The sequence below is a fragment of the Stegostoma tigrinum genome, chromosome 5, assembly GCF_030684315.1.
Source record: "Stegostoma tigrinum isolate sSteTig4 chromosome 5, sSteTig4.hap1, whole genome shotgun sequence".
In the NCBI taxonomy this organism is placed as follows: Eukaryota; Metazoa; Chordata; class Chondrichthyes; order Orectolobiformes; family Stegostomatidae; genus Stegostoma; species Stegostoma tigrinum.
In genome coordinates, this window is record NC_081358.1 from 69,938,977 (window position 1) to 69,965,432 (window position 26,456).

At 39.1% G+C, this 26,456-nt stretch overlaps 1 protein-coding gene across 2 annotated transcripts in view; it reads left to right on the forward strand.

Moving 5' to 3' along the window:
* Positions 1 to 26,456, forward strand: part of LOC125452046 (peroxidasin homolog) — a 499,162-nt gene that overhangs the window by 286,869 nt on the left and 185,837 nt on the right. For both annotated transcript variants that reach the window (XM_048529957.2, XM_059646061.1), the window contains exons 9-10: positions 553 to 722; positions 11,132 to 11,404. In XM_048529957.2, the coding sequence (XP_048385914.2) occupies positions 553 to 722; positions 11,132 to 11,404 (443 nt within the window). The remainder of the gene's footprint in view (positions 1 to 552; positions 723 to 11,131; positions 11,405 to 26,456) is intronic.

Here is a 26,456-nt window from a genome sequence, read left to right on the forward strand (position 1 = left end):
TGGCTTATTTCAAAAGGCGGTTTTAAATAACGAGTAATTACATTTTTCTTATGCATTTGACATTACCTTTTAAATTTTTGAAGATAGAAATTTTAAATGCCTTAACACTTTTTACAGTTGCTTTTGACAGTTATTTTTTAATCTGTCACAGTTGCTTTTGACAGGATTGTCATTTCCAATGGCATTTCCAATGAACTTGAAAGTTGATCAGTTAGCGTATCTTTTTAGCACATTGATATCAACTTTTAAGTATTATTATGGCATCTTGCCTCTCTCATAACGTCTTACGTCTCCTAATGATGTCCAGGGTATGTCTTAGCTCTTGAATGGGATATAAAAGCCTAAGCCTAACTTTTTGACCTTTACAATCAGTTTCAACTTCAGTAACATGCCAACTTAGAGTTCTGTAACAAATATGCTTCCAATTTTGCTACACATGGCAACAAGAAAACCATTTTTCTCTGCTTTTGTATGTTACCCAAAATTAAGCAGAAGAGTTCATGTGTCATGTGAGACAATGTTCACTGTTCATATCCATATGTTTTTTTTAAGCCATGAATTACACATGAAAAATGACATTCGTCGGAATTTACTAGATGATGGTACCTTGATGATTCAGAATGCACAGGAATCTGACCAAGGAACATATCAGTGCATGGCCAAAAATGAATTGGGAGAGGCCACAACTCAAGGCGTTTTACTACGATACTTTGGTAGTCCAAGTAAGAATCAACAACTTTAGTGTGTTGTTTGTTTCTTTCCTGTTTTATTTATTCATTTTTTTCTTACAGCTGCTTTAACTTGAATTCTAAAAGAGATATTAAGCATTTTTTTGTTATTTTTCAGGCTTTTTTTTCTTTCTTTGTGGAAAAACTGTGAGATAACGATAGTGTTTTTTTTAAAAATAAAGTCATGGTGCACTGCTCTTAAAATAAACCCATAGCAATAGATATTAAAGACTTGTATTAAAACTAGTTTGCAGAATTTCCCAAATCACTACTTACTGTAACTAATATAATATGGGTCACCCACTCATAGTAAGGCAGAGTGACTACAATACCTCAAGAAATAGGAACAGACTATTCAGCCCCTCAAGCCTGTTCTGCCATTAAATAAGATCGTGGCCACATTCCTGCCTCTTCCTTGTAACCTTTGATTCACCAACTGGATCAAGAATGTACACATCTCAGCCTTAAATATACACAAGAATTCTGCTCCCATCTCTTTGTGTCGCAAAGATTTCCAAAGACCCTGTGAGAGAAGGCTTTCTCCTCATCTCAGTCTTAAATTGGTGCCCCTTTATCTAAGTGTATACTTTCTGGTCCCTGACTCTCCTATTAGGGGAAATATTCTCTCAGCATTTACCCTGCCTGTTTAGCCTTTGTTCATAAGACAATCCCTCTATAGCAGGGATCATCCAAGTGAATCTTCTCTGAACTGTCTCCAGTGAAAGATAACTTTCCTTAAATAAGGAGACTAAAAGATATTACTGCAGGTATGATCTCATTAGCACCTTATAAAGTTGCAGTAAGACCCCCTATTCAGACTCCAGCCCTCTTGAAATAAGGGCCAACATTCCATTAGACTTGTTTACATGCCACACCTGTGTGCCAGGTTTTTGTGTTTCATGCACAGCTATGCCCTGAGTCCCTTTGTGTTGCAACTTTCTGTAGTTTTTCTCCATTTAATTATTACTCTGATCTTTTGTTCTCCCTTCCAAAGTGAACAGCTTTGCATATTCCCACATTATACTCCATGTGCCAATTTTTTGCCCAGTTACTTAACCTACCAATAAGTCTGTGTAAACTGTTTGTATGCTTCTCACAACCTGCCTTTCTACCTGTTTTTGTGTCGTCTGCAAATTTGGCCACAGTTCTTTCACTTCCTTCCTCCAAATCATTAATATATAGTGTAAATAGTTATGGTCACAGCACATATCCCTGTGGAATCCCACTGGTCACAGATCACCAACCAGAAAAAGAACTCCTTATCCTCACTTGTCATTCCCTGTTCGAAGCCAATTCTCAATCTATGCCAAAACACTACCTCCAACACCATGGAATCTTATCATAAGACCTAACATTTTGTGAATTATCTTGTTGAATGCACTCTGGAAGCTGAAATTAAAAAAAACTACTGGTTCACCTCAAACCACTTTGGTTGAGACATCATCAAAAAACTCTCATAAATCAGTTAGACATGATTTCCCTTTCCTGAAGCCATGTTAACTCTGTTTGATTAGATTACGATTTTCCAAATGTTCTGCAATTACTTCCTAAATAATTGATTCCAATACTTTTCCAAAAACAGATGTTAGGCTAATCAGCCCGCTTTTTGCTTTCCTCTTTTTTTGAATAGGTGTGTCACATTAACAGCTTTTCAATCCTTTCATAATTCTCCAGAATCTAAGGATTTTGGGAAATTATAACCATTACATCTACTATGGCATAACATCGAGGGCCGAAGGGCCTGTACTGTGCTGTAATGTTCTATGTTCTACGTCTGTAGCTATCTCCTTTAGGATCCTAGAATGCAAGTCATCAGGGCCAGGTGACTTATTTGCCTTTAGCACCATTGGTTTGTCCGGTAATAGTTCTTTAGTAATAGTGATGGTACTTCATCAAATCCCTATAGTGTGTAAGCAGTCCATTCAGCCCACCAAATCCACAGCAAACCTCCAAAGAGCATCCCTCCCCCTACCCTATCCCTGTAACCCTGCATTTCCTATGGCTAATCCAACTAGCCTGCGTATCCCTGGGCGCTATGGGAAATTTAGCACGGCCAATCCATCTACCCTGCACATCATTGTACTGTGGGAGTAAACCGGAGCATCCAGAGGAAACACACATAGACACAGTGAGAATGTACAAACTCCACACAGATGTTTGCCTGAGCCAAGAATCAGACATGGTTCCCTAGCACTGTGAGGCAGCAATGCTAACAGCTGAGCCACTGTGCCACTGTATTTAATGCCTCCTCTGTATTCTTTGGTATTAATAGAATGCTTGAAGCATTTTGCAGTGCAAGGATTGATGCAAAATATGTCTTTAACTCTTCTGCCATTTCCTTGTTCCCAAAGCCATCTCCTTATGTATATTTTCTAAGGGGACTATGTTCATTTGAAGAAAATTCAATTGTCAGATTTTGTATTTGTCATTAGTTAGACTTCATAGTTTATTTTCTCTCTTCATTATCTTTTTAATCTGCTTTTGTTGGAGTCTGAATTTATCCCAGTCTTTGGAACTGTCACTGATTTTGACCTCCTTATATGGTTTTTCTTTCAACCTAATACTCTCTTTAACCTCCTTGGTTGGCCATGGTTGGTTTATCCCAGTCTTAGAATATTTCCTATGTACTGGGATGTACTTTTGCTGAGAATCATGAATTACCTTCACAAATGTCAATCACTGCTTGCTTACCATCATTCCTGCCCAGCTCACTTTTAGCTAATTTCATTCTCATTTCATTACAATTCCCTTTATTTAAGTTAAACACAGTTGTTTCCGACCAAAGTTCCTCCCTGTCAAACAGAATATTAAATTCTATCATGCTATGATCGCTACTTCCTAGAAGATCATTTATTTAGAAGTTATTCATTAAATCTACTTCATAACCCATCACCAAATCCAAGATAGCCTGCTGCCTGGATGGCTCAATGGAGCTATCATTAATGCTCTTCATGAATTTGTTATTGTTAGCTTTTCCAATTTGAACATTAAAGCTGCTCATATTAATGCTGTATTTTTTTTACATATTATTCTGTGTTGATTTATTGCATTTCCCATAGCTGGCTACAGTTTGGGGGTGGGTGGGGGGCGGGTGTGGGTCTGTACACTACTCCTACCGATGTCTTCTTTTTCTTTCTCCTCCACCAAAAATAGACTCTACATCATCTGAGACTAGATCATCCATCTCAACTATACTAATTTAATTTCTTCTTAACAGTGATATCCTGTCACCTTTTCTGTCCCTACTGCCTTCTGAGAGATAAAATATCCCTGAATGTTATGTTCCCTGTTTTGATCATCTTGTATCCATGTTACTGTAATGGCAATTAGATTGTATTCATTTATCTTGATTTGCATTATCGGATCCTTTTATTCATTTTGAGAATACGTCAGTTGATTTAAAATGAAGTTTGATTAGATTTGCAATTTAATCAGTAAGTTTACTTCCAGTTAGTAAGCAAAAAAAGTTAGAAATCCTTTCATTCTTCGTTTCAAAACCTGGAGGAACACGTGTGAGAGTTAGATCATAAGACATAGGAGCAGAATTTAGGTCATTCAGCCCATTGGGTTTGCTCCGTCATTCAATCAAGGCTGATAAGTTTCTCGACTCCATTTTCCTGCTTTCTCTCTGTAACCCCTGATCCTCTTGACAGTCAAGAACCTATCTATCTCCTTCTTAAATATACTCAATGAACTGGCCTCCATGGCCATCGAACTACCACTCTCTGGCTGAAGAAGCTTCCTCTTATCTCCGATGTAAAATGTCTTCCCTTTATTCTAAGGTTGTGCCTTCGGATCCCAGCCTCTCCTACCAATGGAAACATCTTCCCAACGTGCACTTGTCTAGGCTATTAGGTATTCTATAAGTTTCAATTAGACCCACTGCATCGTTCTAAACTCCATTAGACCCAGAGTCCTCAAACGTTCCTCATATGTTAAGCTTTATATTCCTGGGACCATTGTCATGAACATCCTCTGAACCCACTCCAGGGCCAGTACATCGTTCTTGAGATATGGGGCCCAAAACTACGCACAATACTCCAAATGTGGACTGAATAGACCCTTATGGAGCTTTAGAAGTATATCCCTGCTTTTATAGTTGAACCTTCTCAAAATAAGTGCCAAAGTTGCATTTGCCTTCCTAAATACTGACTCAACCTGCAAGTTTACCTTGAGTGAATCCTGGACTAGAACTACCAAGTCTCTTTGCCCTTCAAACTTCTGAATTTTCTCCCTATTTAGAAAATAATCCATGCTTCTATTTTTCTTACCAAAGCTCATGACCTGACACTTTCCCGTGTTGTACTCCATCTGCCACTTCTTTGCTCACTCTCCCAATCTGTCCAAATCCTTCTGCAGCCTCCCCGCCTCCTCAATACTACCTGCCCCTCTCCATGTCATTGTATCATCTGCAAAATTAGCCAGAATTCCCTCAGTTCCTTCATCTAGTTCATTAATGTGTAAAGTGAAAAGTTGTGGTCCTCACACTGACTCGTGCGGAAAATCACTTGTCCTCAGCTACCATCCTCAGAAAGACCCTTTTAACACCACTCTCTGCCTTCTATCTATGCTAGTATCTTGCCCCTAACATCATGGGTCCTTACCTTACTCAGCAGCCTCTTGCGCAGCACCTTGTTAAAGGCCTTCTTGAAGTTTAGATAGAGGACATCCATTGGTTCTCCTTGTTCTAACCTGGTCGTTACTTCCTCAATGACTTCAGACAGATTTGTCAGGCATGACCTCCTCTTGATGAAGCCATGCCGACTTTGCCCTCTTTTACCATGCATTTCCAAGTATTCAAAAATCTCATCCTTCACAATGGACTCTAAAATCTTACCCACAACTGAGGTTAGGCAAGTTGGCCTGTAATTTTCAGTCTTTTGCCTTACTCCCTTTTTAAACAGGTCTGTCACATTATTGATTTTCCAGTTCTATGGGACCCTCTCTGACTCTAATAATTCCTGAAAGATCACCACTAATTTCTCCACTGTCTCTTCAGCTATCTCCTTAAGAACTGCAGGGTCTAGCCTATCTGTTTGTGGATTATTTAGCCACTTCTGGCCATGCAATTTTTTGTAGCACTTTCTCCTTGGTGATGGCCGTCATATCCAGCACTGCCCCTGACTCTCTTGAATTTTTGGGATATTACTTTTGTCTTTCACTGTGAAGACTGACGCAAAGTAATTAATCAGTTCCTCAACCATTTCCTTGTTCCCCACTATTATCTCTCCAATGTCATTTTCCAGTGGCCCAATGTCCACTTTTGCCTCTCTTTTTCCCATTATGTATCTACAGAAACTATTACGGTTGTCCTTTATATTACTGGCTAGCTTACCCTCATCTTTAATCTTCTCCTTCCTTTTTCTTTTTTTATTGCTCTCTGTAGATCTTTGTAAACTTCCCAATCCTCTGGTTTTGCACTGCCCTTCGCCACATTATGTGCTTTCTCTTTTACTTTACGCTATCACTAGTCAGTCATGGTTGTCACATCCTCTCTGTACCATGCTTCTTTTTCCTATGGATGAATGTTTGCTGCGTCTCCTGAATTACTCCTAGAAACGCCTGCTATTGCTGTTGGCTGGCTTTCCTGCTAAGATCCTCTGCCAGTCAATTCTGCCCAGCTCCTCCCTAATGCCTCTGTAGTTGCCTTTATACAGTTGTAATACTATTACCTCTGATCCTATCTTCTCCCTTTCAAATTGCAGAGTAAATTCAACCATATTATAATCACTGCCTCCTAAGAGTTCCTTCATCTTAAGTTCCCTTATTAAGTTTGCCTCATTGCACAACACTAAGTCCCGTATTGCTTGTTTCCTAGTGGTTGAAAAGGGAGGGGAGTGAATTTTAATTGTGGTTCTGTATGTGATCTGAAATATGCTAATGCAAGTTTCATGGAAATCTCTGAGAATATAATTAAGGGTGCAGTTGTGGTAACATCCTTAGATGGTAGAGTAAAAAAAAATTCAGCTGCTCCACAGGTGGATAATAGCACCTCTGGGTAGATTGATTCCAAAATATCTGTAATTGATTCAGTCATTTTTCTATGTCATGGTGTTTTCAGGTCAAATTAATATAATCTGCATAACTGTTGAAAAAAATGGGTCAAACTTGTGAAGTTTGAGAGGCAATTCAAAAGTATTCAAATTCAAAACCCTCCAACTCCTTGGATCTCCAATGGGCCTATATTAAAATGAGCAATGAACGATAAGTATGGAGCTGAATGAACCATCCACCATCCCAGGCCCCAGGAAGACTTTCCACATCAAGCAGACATTCACCTGCACATCTGCTGATGAGGTATACTGCATCCGCGGTACCCTTGTGGCACCCTCTACATTGGGGAAACCAAGCAGACGCCTGGGGACTGCTTTGCAGAACACCTACGTTTGGTTCACAATAAACTGCTGCACCTCCCAGTCGTGAACCATTTCAACTCCCCCTCCCATTCCTTCGATAACATGTCTATCCTGGGCCTCCTGCAGTGCCACAACGTTGCCACCCAAAGGTTGCAGGAACAGCAACGCATTCCGCCTGGGAACCCCACAGCTCAACGGTATAAATGCGGATTTCACAAGCTTCAAAATCTCCCCTCCCCCTATTGCACCCCAAAACCAGCCCAGCTCATCCCCACCTCCCTAACCTGTTCTTCCTCTCACCTATCCCCTCCTCCCACCTCACGCCGCACCCCTATTTCCTACCTACTATCCTCATCCCGCCCCCTTGACCTGTGCATCCTCATCGGATTGACCTATCCTCTCCCTCCTCCCCACTTACTCTCACCTCTACTGGCTCCATCCCCGCCTCTTTAACTTGTCTGTCTCCTCTTCACCTATCTGCTCCTTTATCCATCTTCGATCTGCCTCCCCCTCTCTCCCCATTTATTTCAGAACCCTCTCCCCATCCCCCTTTTCTGATGAAGGGTCTAGGCCCGAACCGTCAGCTTTTGTGCTCCTAAGATGCTGCTTGTCCTGCTGTGGTCATCCAGCTCCACACTTTTGTTATCTCGGATTGTCCAACATCTGCAGTTCCCATTATCTCCGAATGATTGGTAAGTCATTGCTGGCTAATCGAATTCTCTGAACCATCACTTGCTTCAATAAATTTTCTTGAAACTTTCGTTACTGTTCAGATTTTGAATGGCTTGATCAGTTCTTCATAACCATTTTGACTGTAGTAAAAGACCACATTATTGTATTGTCATGTTCCGATGCGATTGATGTTATATTGTTTTTAAACAAATCTGAGAAAATTAGCAACCATCATTTTATAAAGAACATGTATTTTAAAACGTTTCTTATTCCTTTTTTCTGTGATGCCATCTGATGCTACTAATTAATATCCCAAAAGCACAGATCTTGCTTATGATAACGTTAACTGACCTTGTGTGATCTAAAAGTAATATACAATGGGGACTCTGAAGAGCTGAATTTTTCTCTGCTGCTCCATCCACAATTGACAACCTAGAAATGTGGAAGAATTAGACAAAGCGTTTCTATCTGGATCTCGTTTTTGTTCCTCCTCCCACTTCTGGATAGCCTATTCCTATTTGTTCTATGTAACTATAAGTGGCTGTTTTTGGTCCCAGATTTCTGTCCGATTTCACTCTTTATTAGAACATAGAACAATACAGCCCAGAACAGGCCCTTTGGCCCTCGATGTTGCACTGACCTGTGAACTAATCCAAGCCCATCTCCCTACACCATCCCATCATCATCCATATGCTTATCCAAGGACTGTTTGAATGGCCCTAATGTGGCTGAGTTAACTACATTTGCAGGCAGGGCATTTCATGCCCTAACACCCTCTGAGTAAAGAACCTGCCTCTGACATCTGTCTTAAATCTGTCACCCCTCAGTTTGCAGCTGTGCCCCCTTGTACAAGCCAACGTCATCATCCTCGGAAAAAGACTCTCACTGTCCACCCTATCTAATCCTTTGATCATCTCGTATGTGTCTCTTAAATCCCTTCTTAGCCTTCTTTTCTCCAATGAGAACAGGTCCAAGCCCCTCAGCCTTTCCTCATAAGACCTTTGCTCCAAACCAGGCAACATCCTGGTAAATCTCCTCTGCACCTTTTCCAATGCTTCCACATCCTTCCTGTAATGGGCCAACCAGAAATGTACGCAATATTCCAAATGAGGCCACACTAGCATTTTGTACAGTCGCAGCATGACAACATGGCTCCGGAACTCAATCTCTCTACCAATAAGACTTAACACACCATATGCCTTCTTAACAGCACTACAAACCTGGGTGGCAGCTTTCCGGGATCTATGTATATGGACACCAAGATCCCTCTGCACATCCACAATATCAAGAATCTTTCCACTGAAGCAGTATTCTGCCTTCCTAATATTCCTCCCAAAGTGAATCACCTCACATTTATCTGCATTGAACTCCATTTGCCACCTTTCAGCCCAATTCTGCAGTTTATCCAAGTCTCCCTGCAACCTGTAACATTCTTCCACACTATCCACCACTCCACCGACTTTAATGTCATCTGCAAACTTACTAACCCATCCACCTATGCCTGTGTCCAAGTCATTTATAAAAATGACAAACAGCAGTGGTCCCAAAACAGATCCTTGTGGCACACCACTAGTAACTGGACTCTAGGCTGAATATTTTCCATCAGCTACCACTCATTGCCTTCTTCCAGAAAGCCAGTTTCTCATCCAATCTAAATCTCCCTCAATCCCATGCCTCCTCATTTTCTCCAATAGCCTACCATGTGGAACCTTATCAAAGGCTTTACTGAAGTCCATGTACACCATGTCAACTGCCCTACTCTCATCCACATGCTTGGTCACCTTCTCAAAAAACTCAATGAGGTTTGTGAGACACGACCTGCCCTTGACGAATCCCTGTTGACTATTTCCAATCAAACTGTTGCTTGCTAGATGATTATAAATCCTATCTCTTATAATCCTTTCCAAAACATTTCCTACAACAGACATAAGGCTGTCTTGTCTATAATTACCTGGGTCATCTCTACTGCCCTTCTTGAACAATGGCACAATCCTCCTGTCCTCTGGTACTAAACCTGTAGACAATGATGACTCAAAGATCAAGGTCAAAGGCTCCACCATCTCCTCCCTAGCTTCCCAGAGAATCTTCGGAAAAATCTCATCCCGCTCAGGGGATTTATCTACCTTCACACCTTCTAGAATTGATAACACCATCTCCTTACTACCCTCAACCCTTTCAAGTCTAATAGCCCGTATCTCAGCCTTCTCTTCTACAATATTCTCCTTTTCCTGAGTGAAAACAGATGAGAAATATTTGTTTAGCACCTCTCCGACCTCCACAGGGTCCACACACAACTTCCCACTTCTGTCTTTGACTGGCCGTATTCTTACCCTAGTCATCCTTTTATTCCTCACATACCTATAGAAAGCTTTAGGGTTCTCCTTTATTCTACCTGCTAATGACTGCTTATGTCCCCTCCTTGCTCTTCTTAACTCTCTCTTTAAATCCTTCCTAGCTAATTTGTAACTCTCCATCACCTCATCTGAACCATCTCATCTCAACGTCACATAAGCCTCTCTCTTCCACTTAACAAGAGATACAATTTCTTTAGTAAACTTCTTTATTGCCTTCTATATCAAATATTAGCTTTCTATATTAACTTCTAAATTAAATTTATTTATTGCCACTGTCTCTATAAACCCAAGGACACCCAGAGAAAGTTAGAGATATTCTGAGGTAATAGGGATAAGTTCCCTAATTCGGTTCAAGAAGAGGATTGAATCATAGTCTGTTCCCATGTGACCGTCAGTGTAAATTAGATTATTTTGTTATTAGATCAGACTGTCAGCGTATTTTAGATACCACTCTTGGTTGGAGTCTAAATGAAGTGTTGTGCTTGTGGAGCTCTTCTTGAAGTTCTATTTGACTCTGCATTCATCTGTTCTGATGCTATTTAAAATGCTCCCCTCAATCATTTACAGAAGTTCCTATTCCAAATAATTCCAGAATAAAAAAAAGTTATTCTTGTGTGTGTGTGTGTGTGTGTGTGTGTGTGTGTCTACACCAGTAGAGCACAATTGAGAAAGATTAAAATAAACAACCCTGCTGCATTAACCATTTGTACTGAATATTTAAGATAACATGGTAAAGAGCTGGATGAACACAACAGGCCAAGCAGCATCAGAGGAGCAGGAAAGCTGACATTTCGGGTCAAGACCCTTCTTTTTGAAAAGGAAACGTCAACTTTGCTGCTCGGCCTGCTGTGTTCATCCTGCTCTTTACCGTGTTATCTCAGATTCTCCAACATTGGCAGTTCCTACTATCTCTGTACTGTATTTTTAGCCCACTTGCCAGTGAAAGAAGATTAATTTTATGAGAAAAAATGTTTGAAATATTTAAAATTACTACTTTAATGCCGCATAATTCTCTCTGTAGCGAAGCCCAGTTTTGTGATTCAGCCACAGAACACTGAAGTCCTGGTTGGATCAAGTATCACTCTGGAATGCAGTGCAATTGGACATCCCCAACCTCGAATTACATGGACTAAAGGAAATGGAGAGCTCCTCCCTGCCCACTCCAGGTACACCACAACACCCTCAGGTGGCCTCTTTATTCGGAATGTTACTCTCCAGGACCATGGCCAGTTCATTTGTCACGCCAGTAATAATCAAGATTCCATCCAATCCTCAGCATCCATCATTGTACAAGGTAAGCGTGACTGTGCTGTTGCTGAATAATGATGCTGGGTTATAAAGGAATGTCAGCATTTGGAAAATATGTTCTGATTTATTTTCATAATATACAAATGTGTATTTACTAAGCTGGGTTTTCCAAAATTGAGCAGTGAAATGATGAAAAATTAAGACCTATGATAATTTTCCATTCCCATCTGCTTTTTAATGAGTTGAAACGAAAGGTAAGGCTGCCAAAATCTGTTCATTTCCCTATGTAAATGTTTGCAGTGTGCCTGATGACCGATGCTCCTGGCAGTTGTGCCTGGGGCAGGAAAGAAAGAATCCCACTGGTTCTTCCGTAAATTCTGCCAAGAATCCACTCTATCTGAGTAATGAGCTCCAAACCAAGAAGATTAATCAGATTCATGGCATGTTTAGGACAGTGGGTAGAATATCCTCTCCAACTGTCTTCCAATGGAAGGAGTGGTATTAGGTTTATTAGTTCATGTTTCAAAAGGTTTACATTGTTTTATTGCAACTAATATGATAAACTAATGGTATTTCAGAAGTATAAAAAGAAGTTTGAAACAATATTAATGCTGTATTCTTATTGACTGAAATTATTTAGGTGCTTGGAGATCAATTCACGTGATGATGGCTCCTCGATGTCTGCTAATTTAAGCATGTATATTGATGTTTCATTTTAATTCAGTTCAGATCATTCTATGGGATTGCACTGACGAAATTATGATTTTGGATTGTGTCATTCCTCCTTCAATAGTTATTGCAATATTTTCCTATTGTTAATTTTATCTCCTAGTTTTGCAGATGGTGCATACATAATTTATTCTACAATGTATAGTAGCTAAATTTGCCAATGACACCGTGACAGACAGGAAAGTAAGTTGCCAAGAGGAGGTAGAGAGTCTATAGGTTAAGTGAGGAAGGAAGCATTTTGGCAAAATGAATATAATATGAAGAATATAAAATAGTCTATTTTAGCAGGAAAAAAATAAAACAGTATGTTACTTAAATGAAGAGAGACTGCAGGACTTGTAGGAACACCTAGCATCAACTTCCATTTGTAGATGAGAGTTTTAAAATCCACCACCCTTTGCTAGATCAGTTTTAGGTTTAAATCTGAGATTGATAATTTTTTGTTAAGCAAAGGCACTGAGAGATATGGGCTAAAGGCAAATATGTGGAGTTAGACCACATATCAGCCATTATCTCACTAAATGACAGACAGCTGAATGGCCTTATCCTGTTCCTATGCTCCAAGATGCATCCTAATATCTCTCCTGAATGGTCTGACCCTAATTTTTAGATTATGCCCTCTGGTTCTAGAATCTGCAATTAATAGTTTATCTTTATCAGCCTGGGGGCTTTGATCAGATCACCAGTTAAAATTCTACATTCTAAAGAATACAAAGCTAATTTGGATAACCTCTCTGACCAAGGGCAATATATCCCTCCTAAGGTGTGGTGCCCAGATCTGTTCACTGTATTCCAAGTGGTGTCTAACCAGGGTTTTGCATGTCTTTATACTCCAGTCTTCTAGATATAAGGCCAGCATTCCATGAGCTTTCTTGATTCTTTTCTGCATCTGTTTGTGGCATTTCACAGGTCTATGCACCTGAAATTCTAAGTCTGTTTGTATCTATTGTATTTAACTTCATATCAGGTCGAAGATCCCCTGATATATCTTTTTTTGGTCCAAAAGAGATAAATTCTGACATTGATATCCATCTGCCACAATTTTACCCATTTCCCTAATCTGTCAATATCCCCTTCTAATTTTATGCTGTCATCTACATTTTCCACAATGCCATCTAACTTTGTATCGTCAGCAATAACTTTCAGTGCCATTTTCCAAGTTGTCAATAAATAACTTGAAATTTGAGGCCCAAATATAGGTCCACCAAACATCATTAGTCATATCCTGTAACCTTGAGTACCTACCCATTATTCCTACTTTCTATCAATCAAATTCTTGGCCATGTCACTAATTTACCATTAATTCCTTCGGCCTCTACTTAAGTTAACAGTCTTTTTCATGGAGATAGCAAGAACTGCAGATGCTGGAATCAGAGACAACACAGTGTGGAACTGGAGGAACACAGTGGGCCAGGCAGCATCGGAGGAACAGGAAAGTTGACATTTCGGGTCTGGACTCTCCCCCGTCAACTTTCCTGCTGCTCTGATGCTGCCTGGCCTGCCGTGTGGCTCCAGCTCCACACTGTGTCATCTCTTACATGGGATTTTATCAAATGTTTTTGAGAAGTCCAGGTAAACAACATTTCCTTACCCAACATCCACTACCTTAGTCATCTCTTTGAGATGTTCAATGAGGTTTATCAGGCATGAGCTCCCATCACGAATCTATGTTGGCTCTGATTTACAAGGTATTTTCAAGGTATTCACTTACCCTGTCTTTGATTACAGACTCCAACAATTTCCCCACCACAGATGTTAGGCTAACTGATCTGTAACTCTCTGGTTTTTCTCTTTCACCCTTCTTAAGAAGCAAAGTGATATGCAATTTTTTGAACCAGAGGAATGACTCCTCAATTTAGGGGACTTTTTAAGATTATAGCTTGGGTGTTTGCAACATGCTCCCCTATTTCCTTTGATACCCTTGGATGGAAACCATCCTGTCCTAGGGATTTGTCTATATTTAATTCCATTGATTTCCTTATTCTCGAAGTTTTACCTGCATTAATGTTATATAACCTCTGTCCCCCTTACACTGTCAATTTTGTCTGGACTCCAGCAAGCTATCCTTCTCTTCTACTATAAATACTGATGCAAAGTCATTATTGAACAGGTTTGCCATTTCCCCATAGTTGTTCACAATATCTCCACTTTCATTCTTTAGTGGTCCTGGCCAGCCTACTTTCCCCTAATGTGACTGTAATATTTCTTGTCCATTTTCATGTCCCTTGCAAGTTTTGTTTCAGAATCACTTTTACTAGATCTTGTAATCTGATTTGTGACCCTTCAATAGTCTTTGTATCTTTCCTGTTCAGCATGATATTTGCTGGTTTTTGTGTTTTTGTAGGCCCTTTCTAGTAGTTTTCTGTTGTCCCTCGTTTCTTTAGTTATCAATGACTTTTTCCCTGTGAAATAGAGCTTTTCCCTCTCAAAGATATAAGCTAGTTCTGAATGTTGTTAAATGTTTCGTTAAACATCCTCCAGTATTCTTCAGTTGTTTTACTGGCAGATTTACCCGTTCTTTGTGGAAAAGTCTGTCTCATCTCATTAAGGTCAGCATTACCAAATCTAAACTTCCAGTATGTGCGTTATGCTTTTTGCTTTCAATCACTTCATTGAATTTGATATTTTTATGATCACTGTTTGACAAATGACTTTGTGGTACAAACGGATCTTGGTGTCCAGATACATGAATATCAGAAACCTAGTATGCAGATACAGCAAGTGATGAGGAAGACAACTGCATTGCAGAAGAATGGATTATAAAAGTAGGAATTGATGAGATGATGTCTGGATACTATGTACAATTTTGGCTTTTTTTAAAGAAAATCTATATAACTGCTTCAAAATCAGTTCAATGGAAGTTCGCTTGATTCATTCCTGGGATCAAAAGTTTTATCAAGAGATTTTCTTATGAGGATGAGTTGAACAGGCTAGACCTATATCCTTTAGAGTTTAAAAGAATAAGATGTGGTCTAACTGATTTTGAGGGAATTAGATACAGCATAGTTTAAGAATAAGGGGTCTTCCTTTTAAGGTGGAGATGAAAAGTATTTGCTTTCTTCAGATAACAAGGTGTGGAGCTGGATGAACACAACAGGCCAGGCAGCATCCGAGGTGCAGAAAAGCTGATGTTTTGGGTCTGGACCCTTCTTCATTTTCTGAAGAAGAGTCCACACCCGAAACATCAGCTTCCTGCTCCTCTGATGCTGCTTGGCCTGCTTTGTTCATCCAGCTCCACATCTTGTTATCTCAGATTCTCCAGCATCGGCAGTTCCTACTATCTCTGCTTTATTCATAGAAGTTATTTGAAGCTGTGATTTTGTATTTACACAAGGATTGGTTCAATTTTTGAAACAAATACGAGGCATGCGTTATGGGTTGCCGACTAAGTGAAGACCAAATCAGATCAGCCAAGATCTTATTGAATGATGGAGCAGGCTTAAGGCCGAGCAGCCTACGTACTGCTCCTACATTCCTGTATTGTCAGGTGCTAGGTAATTTATCCTGCTCTCTGTTGGAAAGGTTTTCCTGGAATTCAAAACGTGGGCATCCCTTTTCATATTCTCCTCATGCAAAAACACTTGCACTTCATCAGCCAACAAAGAGGAATTGAATGCTTTGTCATTCCATCAATTGATGTGCATTCCATTTCTTGCATTCATTTGGGCCTACCAACCCTTAATTTTTCCCTGTCTCCTTGGTAAATTTTGAAGAGACTTCCAGATATTTAAGTCAATTTCAACATTAATAACATTCAAGCTTTATCACAGACTCATTGTAGAATCCCAAAAGACTCCCAGACCTCAGGTTTTCTTTTGCTACATTCTAATTCTTTAATGTCAATCGAACAGTACCCTTCTTTAGTAAGATATGGATGGATTTTAAAATCAGTTTATTTAATGGGGAGTATTTTGTTGAACATCTTGAATCATTTCTTTAAATTTTTAATACATTTTGTCTATTGCTTTCATGGATCTTCTTTTTCCAAAAATACCTTTCCAAATAAAAAATGTTTTCAAGCTGTTCTTTGTCGAATTCTTAGCAGGTTCTCATTTTAATATTACTGATCCATGTGAAACATACTATGGAATCATTCATGTCACATTGGAGAGAGGTGTTACCATGGCCTTGTAAAACTGATCATTAATTTACTTTTTTGACGCACTTACAAAATAATTGGGCTTCTTAAAGGCCAATCTATCATCATCTACCGCTACACTTACAAATATGTATAATTCTTTATTTCAGTGTAATTTGCTAAGAGTGATGATTAAAACCAATGCTGAACATTTCAGACAATACGTGCTGAAGGGATCTTGCTCTCAGAAGCACCAGCATGTTCTAAAGCCTGTCAGTAATGAAAAATAGATGTATGACACGTCAATGCCATTATGAAGAGGTATAAAAAGTGAGAGGACTTGGTGGGTGTGTTTCTTTTATCCCGATGCAAGACCGCAGCACAATGGCTCAGTGATTAGTACAGCTACTTCACATTGTCAGGGATCCAGGTTTGATTCCAGCCTCAGGTAACTGTTTTTATGGAGTTTGCACATTTTCCCCATGTCTGTGTGGGTTTCTTCAGGGTGTTCCGTTTTGTCCCACAGTCCAAAGGGATGCAGGCTAGATGAATGAGCCACAGTAAATGCAGTGTTACAGGGATGGACCAAATGGCCTGCTCCCACGCTGTAGGGTTTCTATTCGATCCTAAGGGGCAGTTGTATATTGACGGTGCAGAAATGCAATAACATATTCATAAGTTGTTGAAGATTGTTAAAAGAACTGTTTTTTTTAGCTGTGGGTCATTTGATAGCATCCATTCATTTGAATTAGAAAGTTGTCTGTACATGTCCTGCTCCCAATACTTGGGTAAAAAAATGGAGAATTTATTGAGGAAGTGCTGCGATGTTTCAGGTTTCCTTTTTTTCGCAAAGTTACGTGGAAAGCCTGCCTGGTCTCTTAGGTAGATTCAAAAAAATGCCAGAATTTATTCCAAAGAGGACGTCAGGAGTCCTTACATTTTTTTTGTGGGATCACGCTTTATGCAACTTGTTATATGTGATTGCTTTAGTGTAACAGTGCCCCATGAATTTGATAACGAGGTAAGACTTGGAATGTTTGAGGTTCACTGATCGTTGAAAGTGATAGGACAGGTATTCTCAGCTTTATTAAAAGGGGAAGAAAATATAACAACAAGGAATTCATGTTAAATATTAGATACTTGTGTAAGATACTTATTACACCTCCAATGAATTATTGTGCACAATCAGTGGCCGCTATTATAGAAATGATATAAATGCATCAGAGAGAATTCAGAAGCAATTTAGCAGAATGGTTCCCAGTAAGAGAAATTTCAGTTACGAGGATGGATTGAAGAAGTTGGGACTGTAGTCCTTGGAGAGTAGAAGCATGAGAGGTTTTCAAAATCATTGGAGGTTGGATAGAGTAATCAGGGAGAAGCTGTCCTACTCGTAAAAGGGCATAGATTTAAAGTAATGTGCAAACAAAGCAAGGGTGATGTGGGAAAAATGGTTTTGCACAATTTGTAGCTAATGCATTGATTGAAAATGCAATGGAGGCAGGTTCATTTGAAGCATTCAAGAGGGCATTAGATGATTATTTGGTCAGAAATAGTGTGCGGGGATATGGGGAAAAGGCAAGAGATTGGCACGAGATCATCAAACCAGTGTAAACATAATGGACTGAATGTTCTCACCGTAACATTTCTGTAATTGTATGTGCACTAGGCCATCTTCACAATAGATTTCTATCTCCTTCTCTTTTGATTCCCAGTGGTTAGTGCATGCTTACAATGACAACATGTCTGGTAGTGGCAGACAGATAGTTAAGTTGTTTAGTGAGCTACTTGGTGGTCTCTTCATGAAAGGTCTACAAACTTAATCCTTCCGTTTGAGCCTCCCATTGTGTCCACACCCCAACAAATCAGACGAGGTAGCCACACCATAAGAGTTTGATAATGCATTGCTAATGATTGTGATTTAATTGACCCAGCAGAGAATGGCATGGCATCTTTGCATGGCCCAGCCTTGCCGAGTGTGGAATTTGTGGGTGTGTATTTCTATGAGCTTTGTGATGTATCAACCCCTGCCTTGATACTGATAAAGGATGGTGGATAGTGCTTGGCCATGAGCAGCACTTAGTTTAGTCACAGAGTGAGGCTGTTGGTTTCCCTGTGCCCTGTTTGGATGTGCATAGTCATTAATTGACTATTCTCCTTAAATTAAACTGGCAAATACCTTCTGAAATGGCTTCTTGTCAGAAATGACCCTGAAAATGGGGTCCCAAAGCCCATGGGAATATTCAATCCTATATTTAAAAAGTAGTCAATTGATTGTAGGCACAAAACCCAAAATTGCTGGAAAAACTCAGCAGGTCAGGCAGCGTCAGTAGAGAGAAATCAGAGCTTATCATTCAGGTTCAGTGACCCTTCTTCAGAATAATTATGAGTTTTTCTAGAAATTATGTTATTTGTTTCTGATTTCCAGCATCTGCAGTTATTTTAGGTTCTTTTGTTTGATTGTAGGTGCTTTGCGGTGACTTGAGTCATGAAAGAAGTCATACCACACAGGTCGCTATTTTTTATGATCTGATATCCAAAACATGTTTCACAAATGTGGCCTTACATATGTTCCTCAATGTGCCATATTTAAACTGAATGTGGTTCAGTATCAAAAACAGAGTTATTCTTGTAAGTAAATGGCAGCTGACAACCGTGAAAAGAAAACTGATAACCAGCTAAAGAAGTACTGAATAACAAGGAAAATTGACTCAAAGTCTTAACAGATTGGCTAGCACTTTGGAGAGGGAAAGGTAGACCTAAAATCTCCTCAGATGCTACTTGACTTGCTGAGGATATTTTCAGTATTTTCCTTTGCTATCAAAAAGATGGTGAATTACAAAAAAAATCTTAGAACTGTAACTCAGCCTGTAAGTAAAATTCGAATGCCTTATTGGCATGAGCATTTGCCTCCTCAGTATATAGACTTGGCAAATAGAGACTATAGTGATACAAGTATGCCTGGACAATGCCTTAACTGGACCTTTAGCCACTGGACTCTCAGGCAATAGCATATGGGAAGGAAGGGTGAGAAGTTTGCCCAGCAAAAGAATGGAAAATATGAACAAATCTTCCAAGTATTGATGACTGAGTGAAGAGGAAATATTTGGCAAGTTCAAGTAGTGTGCAGAATAGCGAGTGGCATGTGTCACAGTGAAGGGAGAATGGGGTAAGTTTAACTCATGACTGCCTACTTCTTCTTAAGCCTGAGGGAGTAGGGTATTGTTTGGTTTGCAGTTCTCCCTTTTTACTCCCATTCTTAACTGAGGTAGGTCGAGGGGTTTACCCAAATCCTGGTTTTTGTACACCAATAAACCCATAGCAAAATAATAAAAGATTGGTTTAATAACTAAATATGGAGAATTTCTTAGCTATACCATTCTCTCTCTCTCTCTCTCTCTCTCTCACACACACACACACACACACACACACACACAAAAGCATTTAGGAAATTCAGAAAGACAAGACAGGAGAGCTTATAAATGAAAAACTCTGGAAAACACAGGGGTATTAAAAATTGGTTATAATTTCCGATGCTCCAGTGAGCTGGGCCCAAGAAAGTGTAAGTATCTTTCCAGCCAGCAACCTGGAGAGATCAGGGTCCAAGGCAAGCTGACAATTCAGATTGGAGGCTTGCTGTCCCTCTAAAGGAGAAAAAGCAACTGATTTAGAATCCCAGATTTGTATACTTAAACATTTTAATTGTTTCTGATTTCAGTCATGTGACAATGGCAATCATTTCAAGTGCTAAGAGCCCATCTCATCTAAGAGTCCACCAAGATCATTTTTTACATAAATTAATTAAAGCACATAAATTGTGAAGAAAATGTAGTTCTGTTTAGGATTTCTCTGCATTCATTCTGTCAGCAAATGTGAGAATGGCCCAAGTTAGCAATATAATCTGGAAAACACTGCATGGAATAAAATTAATTTTAAGAAAGTGTGTTGGTTCTCTGTAATTCCATTTCAGTCTTTTGCCTACCTATTATTCTGTATCACTGAATGGAAAACAGAAGTGAAACAGAAGAGTTTGTGGTAGTGGGAGGGCTGAGAGGGGAAATGGTCTCACTAGATTTTGAAAGAGAACACATGGTTATTATTGACTTTCTTGTCTTCATAAGTCCCATATGTGTAAATCTTGTTTTAGTTACGCGACTAAACAAAGAGCAAAAGGCAGGGTAACACAGCAGAAATCTGTCAGCTCATGTAGAGTACAGGGAACAGTAATTATACAAGGAATGGCAATTCATTAGAGACTTTGTATTGTATTCCTCAAACTAACTGAGGTAGTTGGCAAACTTAAGCGCTGAAGTCATTTCTTTATGTAGTTAGCAGTTGAATGCCAATGCTAGCTCATTATACTTTGCTTTAATTTAAGTCACAAACCAGCCAATCATACGAGTGACATTGTTTGATGCCAAGTTCATATTCCATCACACAAAATAGAATTGGCATTACCCAAAGTGAATAGCCACTTTTTGTTTACATTGTTACCTTCTAAACTTCAAGCACCGTGTTATATGGAAATGTTATTCTGGGATGTTGTTCAAAGTTTTAATTTTTTTTAGCTAATCTTAGCTGTCACTTTAGTGTCCAGTGTTCAGTCACTCTCTTGAGGGAGACTGGTCCAAGTGTAACATTAATAACATGTATTATTACATCAGCTTTAAAATAGGAAATAATTACAAGGGCAAGTGGAGAGGTAGACATTCATCGTCATTATACAGGCATCGGCTGACTTCAGATCCATCGATTATCTTGCTAAAGGGCAACATACAGATGAGAAATAGGAATGGCTCAAGATAACAATATAAGGGACAAAAAAAGAGAATGCAATCCTGAAGGTGAACTGCCTATAATTGGATGCCTATATCTGGAACCAAACAAATGAATCAAACAACATTCAAGACTTTAGAGCTATAATTGACAATGTTGGTGGTTACAGAGAACTGCGTGTAACATAAGATTTGAACATGCACAAGGCCCAAAAATCATGAAGTAAGGATTCCTTTTTCTGATTGCATCAGGTCAATATAAACAGGAGGAGAAATATAAATAAAGAAATATTGACACTATATACATGGGTTGATCATTCCATTTATCTGAGGAATTCTTTTTTCTCCCTGCCCTCCCTTCCCATCAGCCCTCTCTCCACCAAAAACACTCTTTTCCAGCAAGATTTTGTTTTATCGACCCCAGATGTCTTCCTTCAGCATCAACATCAGTTTATGCCCCAAAGAATTGCTCAGCTCTCCTTGCTCAATGTCTTCCGTCATTGTCGCTGTCAGCTGCTGGAGGTCCTGTTACTTAAGGGCGACAAAAATGATTGAAGTATCAAGGTGAGGATTACAGATATGATTAATGTTGGCCTAGGATTGTTAGGTGTTGAGGGAAAGGTGAAAATGAAAGATTCATACAGGATTGTTTTCAGTAAGAGAGTAGAACAAAGATACCTAACGTAACAACATGTTCAAGGATTTTGTAATAGATAGAGCCAGAGATGGGGTAGTAGTCAATGAAGCAAATAAGTCATTTTCTTTTTGAGGTTGAGAATTCCACAGGCTCACCATGCTCTGATTAAAGAAATTTCCCCTCATCCCAGTCCTAAATGGACTACACATTCTGTTGAGACAATTGGCAGCACTTGTAAACATATAGAGATGGTGCCTTACGCACAGGAATCATTTATAGTATCACTGGGGGATAGGCATAGATTTGAATATTTGAGGTTGCCACTGATTGCCAACAATATGACTCTGTCATTGTCTCAGTGATTTCTCCATGTTATCCAAAGATCAGATATAACAGCAGAAAAGAGCTTTTTTTTTCTCTGCCTGGTTCTCTTTAATAGAAATTTGTATTTCACAAAGTAGGTGGTTTCATTACTTCCTATGCACATCATAAATTGTGCAACCAAACTTCCACTACATGTTAATAAAGTGTGAAGCTGGATGAACACAGCAGGCCAAGCAGCATCTCAGGAGCACAAAAGCTGACATTTCGGGCCTAGACCCTTAGGCCCAAAACGTCAGCTTTTATGCTCCTGAGATGCTGCTTGGCCTGCTGTGTTCATCCAGCTTCACACTTTATTATCTTGGATTCTCCAGCATCTGCAGTTCCCATTATCTCTTCCACTACATGTTGCTAGCATGCGAAGATCCCAACTAGAAATATATAGTTGGAAAATTATTCCAAAAATGTTCTGTCATGTATGAGACATGGTTTCAAAAGCTTTCATTATAAGCTGTGCTTTAGTATGTGTTGAATTGCTAAATACTTGCAATAATTTATTTTCTGTCTGAGAGAAATTAATTTTGTGAGCAAGCTAAATGAAAAACACTTGAAGAACTACTATAACCTTGGAATGAAATAAACAATAGCTTGAGTCCCTGTGATATCAATTTCCATTTTCATTTCTGAGGAGAATTACATGCAACATTTTCACTCATGTATTTAATGTGGTGTTGCCTGTGTTGTTGGCTGCGACTAGCTGTGATATCCGTTGTCTTCCTTGGACGCAGCAACACCAGATATTGTCCTCAACGGCAAAGCTAATCAGGATTTCTCTTCTGCTCCTTCAACAAAATGTCTCACCCCAATATGCAAACATAAAATGCTACAAAGACTCAGCATGTCTGGCAACAACTGAAAAAGAATTAGTGTTTTAAGTCCAATAACAATGTATCATTCCCTGTCCCTTTATGTGCCTGTTTAACTGGATTTCCTATTTCTCCTTCTCTTCTACTCAGTCCCATTTTTTCTTTACAAACTCAGAGGGGCAAATCTGGGTTACGATAGTGCAGTTAATGGGAATAAAATACAGAGATTAGAAAATGTATTGCAAAACACTATTGCCTATCACAAAATCACAATCTATTCCATGTCTTTCTCGCAAACACTGTATATAAAGATAGAAAAAAGGAGCAACAGTGGGCCACTCAGCCTAATGAGCCCGTTGCAGCAGTCAGTATGATCATGGCTGATCCTATATCTCAATACGGTATTCTTGTTCTCTCCCCATACTATTTGAGGCTTTTAGTGCCTATGCATTTCTTTATTAAGTATATTCTATGACTTGACCACACAGCCTTGTAAGGTTGAGAATTCCACAGGCTCACCATGCTCTGATTAAAGAAATTTCCCCTCATCCCAGTCCTAAATGGACTACACATTGTGTTGAGACAATGATCTCCTTCTCAAACATCCCCTCTCTCAAGCAGGGGGAGCATCATCCCTGCATTGTTAGGCCAGCCCTGTCAAAAGTTTATGCATTTCAATAAGGTCCTCTCTCATTCTTCTGTGTCCCAATACATGCAAAGTCAGAAGTCATATGACACCTGTTGGACTATAACTTGATGTTGTGTGACTTATAACTTTGCCTACCCCACTCCAACACTGGCACCTCCACATCATGGCTACCATTAAGTAAAGGCCTCTTCAACTCAGTCCGTCCTCAGAAGTCAATCTTGCCATCTCAGGAATCAGTATGGTGAACTTTTACAACATTCTGTTTAAGGCAAGCATTTCATTTCCTAGGTAAAGGAATCAAAATAATGCACAATACATCAGGTTTTGTCTCACCAAAGCCCTATGCAATTACAAATGTCATAAGACACCCTTTCTCCTGTACTCAAATCCTCTTGTGATGAAGGTCAACACACCATTTGCCTGCCTAACTACTTACTATACCTATTTACTTCCTTTCGATGATTGATGTAACCAGGACTCATTGCAAATCAACATTTCTCAATCAATCACCGTTTAAAAATACTCTGCCATTCTGTTTTACCTACTGAAGTGGATAACTTCACAATTATCCACGTTATACAGTGTCTGCTATGTATTTACCCACTCACTTAACTTGCCTAAATTTGAAGCCTCTTTACATCCTCCTCACCACTCACAATCCCACCTAGATTTATATTTTCATTACACTTGGGAAAAAATGACATTGGACTTCCTCAATAAAGCATTGATATACATTGTGCCAGCTCGTAACACCATGTACCACCTTGTACCACCTTGTACTATCTTCAAATGGGCCTCTGAGGGAACCTACTCTAACTTTTGCTTTTATTCTTCCTCTCAAGTTCCTCTCTATTCATTTATACAGCAAGAGGACTCCTTTCTTCTCCTTCTCCATCCTAAACAACATCTTTTATTTTCCTAACCCACCCCACTCTCTAACCTCTCCTGGGTTATTGGCTGCTGCGCTCCTAAAATTTGAAATATTGAAAGCTTATTCATCAGTGCTTATGTATTGGTTATTGTAGGTTATCTGAAATAGAAAGCATGTCACTTCGTAAAGCTATGTTGTAGCTTTTGGCAATCACTGTCTTACAAATGACTGTAGTCAGTTGGTATCTAAATATAAATGACATTATTTTGTTTGCTATTATAATGGAGTACATTCATTTTAAGTTGGTAAAATAGGCTAATTTCATTGTTAATGTGGTGGTCAGGGGTCAGTCATATTGGGTTAATTGAATGATTAATTCAGTTTTTTATGTTTACACAACTATAAGTAACATGTACGTTATCATTTTGTTAGAGATTGGTAGAATTTATTCTTTATTCATTCACGGGATGGGGGCATTGCTGGCTAGGCCAGTATTTATTGACCACTCCTAATTGCGCAGAGGGCAGTTATGAGTCAACCACAATGCTGTGTGTCTGGAGTCACATGTAGGCCAGACCCCCTAGGTGAGGATGGCAGTTTCCTTTCCTAAAGGACATTAGAATCCAAATAGCCTGCATCACAAATAACTGCTATTGCTGATACATATTTTGTATACTAATGTTTATTTTCAATGACTGCAAATAATAGTAGTTCTCATAAGATGGTAACAAAACAATTACTGTAAATGTGGTTTTCTATTGGAACAAATAGGGGTGATATGTATTATACTTGTACTTTACAGAATATTTTGTTACCAGTGTAAATATAAGGCCCACTAAGGGCAATTTTAATATTATTTGAACTACATATCAAAACTTATTTTCAAGTTTTTTTCAGTTGTGAATGTCACATTTGTTGATAATGAATACTCATGCATCATATGACACAAACCATTGCAATCCTCATCATAAAACGGTTGTTTAGATTTTTTTTAGCAAAGTGTGCAATGAGAGTGAAGTAGACTTTGGTCTTTTTGTGGCATCAGCCTGTAATACACTGTAACAATATAAAAAGATGTTTGTTTTAAAACAGCTGTGTCCTTCCCTTTTGAGCTTTTCGTACCAGTTGGCCTCATAATTTTCAAAAGGCAATCTGTACTCCTCCCTGTTCTCTAAAATCAAACACAATTACTTTGAAACTGCCCATGGCAGACTACGGTTTTAAAAATGTGTTTACTATAGTGTAATGGCAGTTTTCAATTTACTTAGCTGTGCACCAAACGTACCATAAATCAACGGCTGCACAATATATGTTCATGGGGAGACACAAAGCACATGCTTAAAAAATACAAAATATCAAGCGTGTAATAAGGATATTTAAATCAGAAGGAAAAATACAAAAATTGAGATAAACACAGAAATCTGTGTACAAAACTAAACAATTGTTGGCTGGTTACAATATGTAGAGAGATACCTTGGCCTATTGTGTCCACACTGGCTGTCTATATTCATTACCTTGCTCCACTCCCCCTCCCTGTAGCTTGCTGTTTTTTTTATCTCTAGTTGCTTATGCAATTCCCTTTTAAAAGTCACAACTGAGTCTATCTCCAGAACCTTCTCAGATAGTGCATTACAGATCATAGCCACTCACTGCACAAAAATATGTTTTTTTTCCTTGTCAGCTTTGATACTTCTGTCAATCACCTTAAATCAGCATCCTCCAGTTCTTGACTCCTGCTCTAATGGGAAGAGTTTCTCCCTATTTAGTCCATCTAGACTTCTCATGATTTTGACCACCTCTATCAAATCTCCTCAAACTTCTGAAAGAGGAACACCAGCAGATTCCCTAGATTGTCTTCTTAACTGAATTCCCTCATTTCTGGAAAATTGTTAGTATGTCTGCACCCCGTCCAAAAGCTTCATATCTTTACTAAGTGTGGTGTCCAGAATTTTTATTTTACATGTTCTTTCATTAGATATAGGCATTGCTGGCTATGCCAGTATTTGTTGCCCATCCTTAATTGCACTTGAAATGGTAATGGTGGTGAGCTGCCTTCTTGAACTGCTACATTCCATGTGATGAAATGACTCCCACTGTGGTCATAGAAAGGGAGTTCCCGGGCAATTTTTGTCACTCTCTCAAGCTCTTTTTTGGATTTTGAGCAGATGGCCCTTA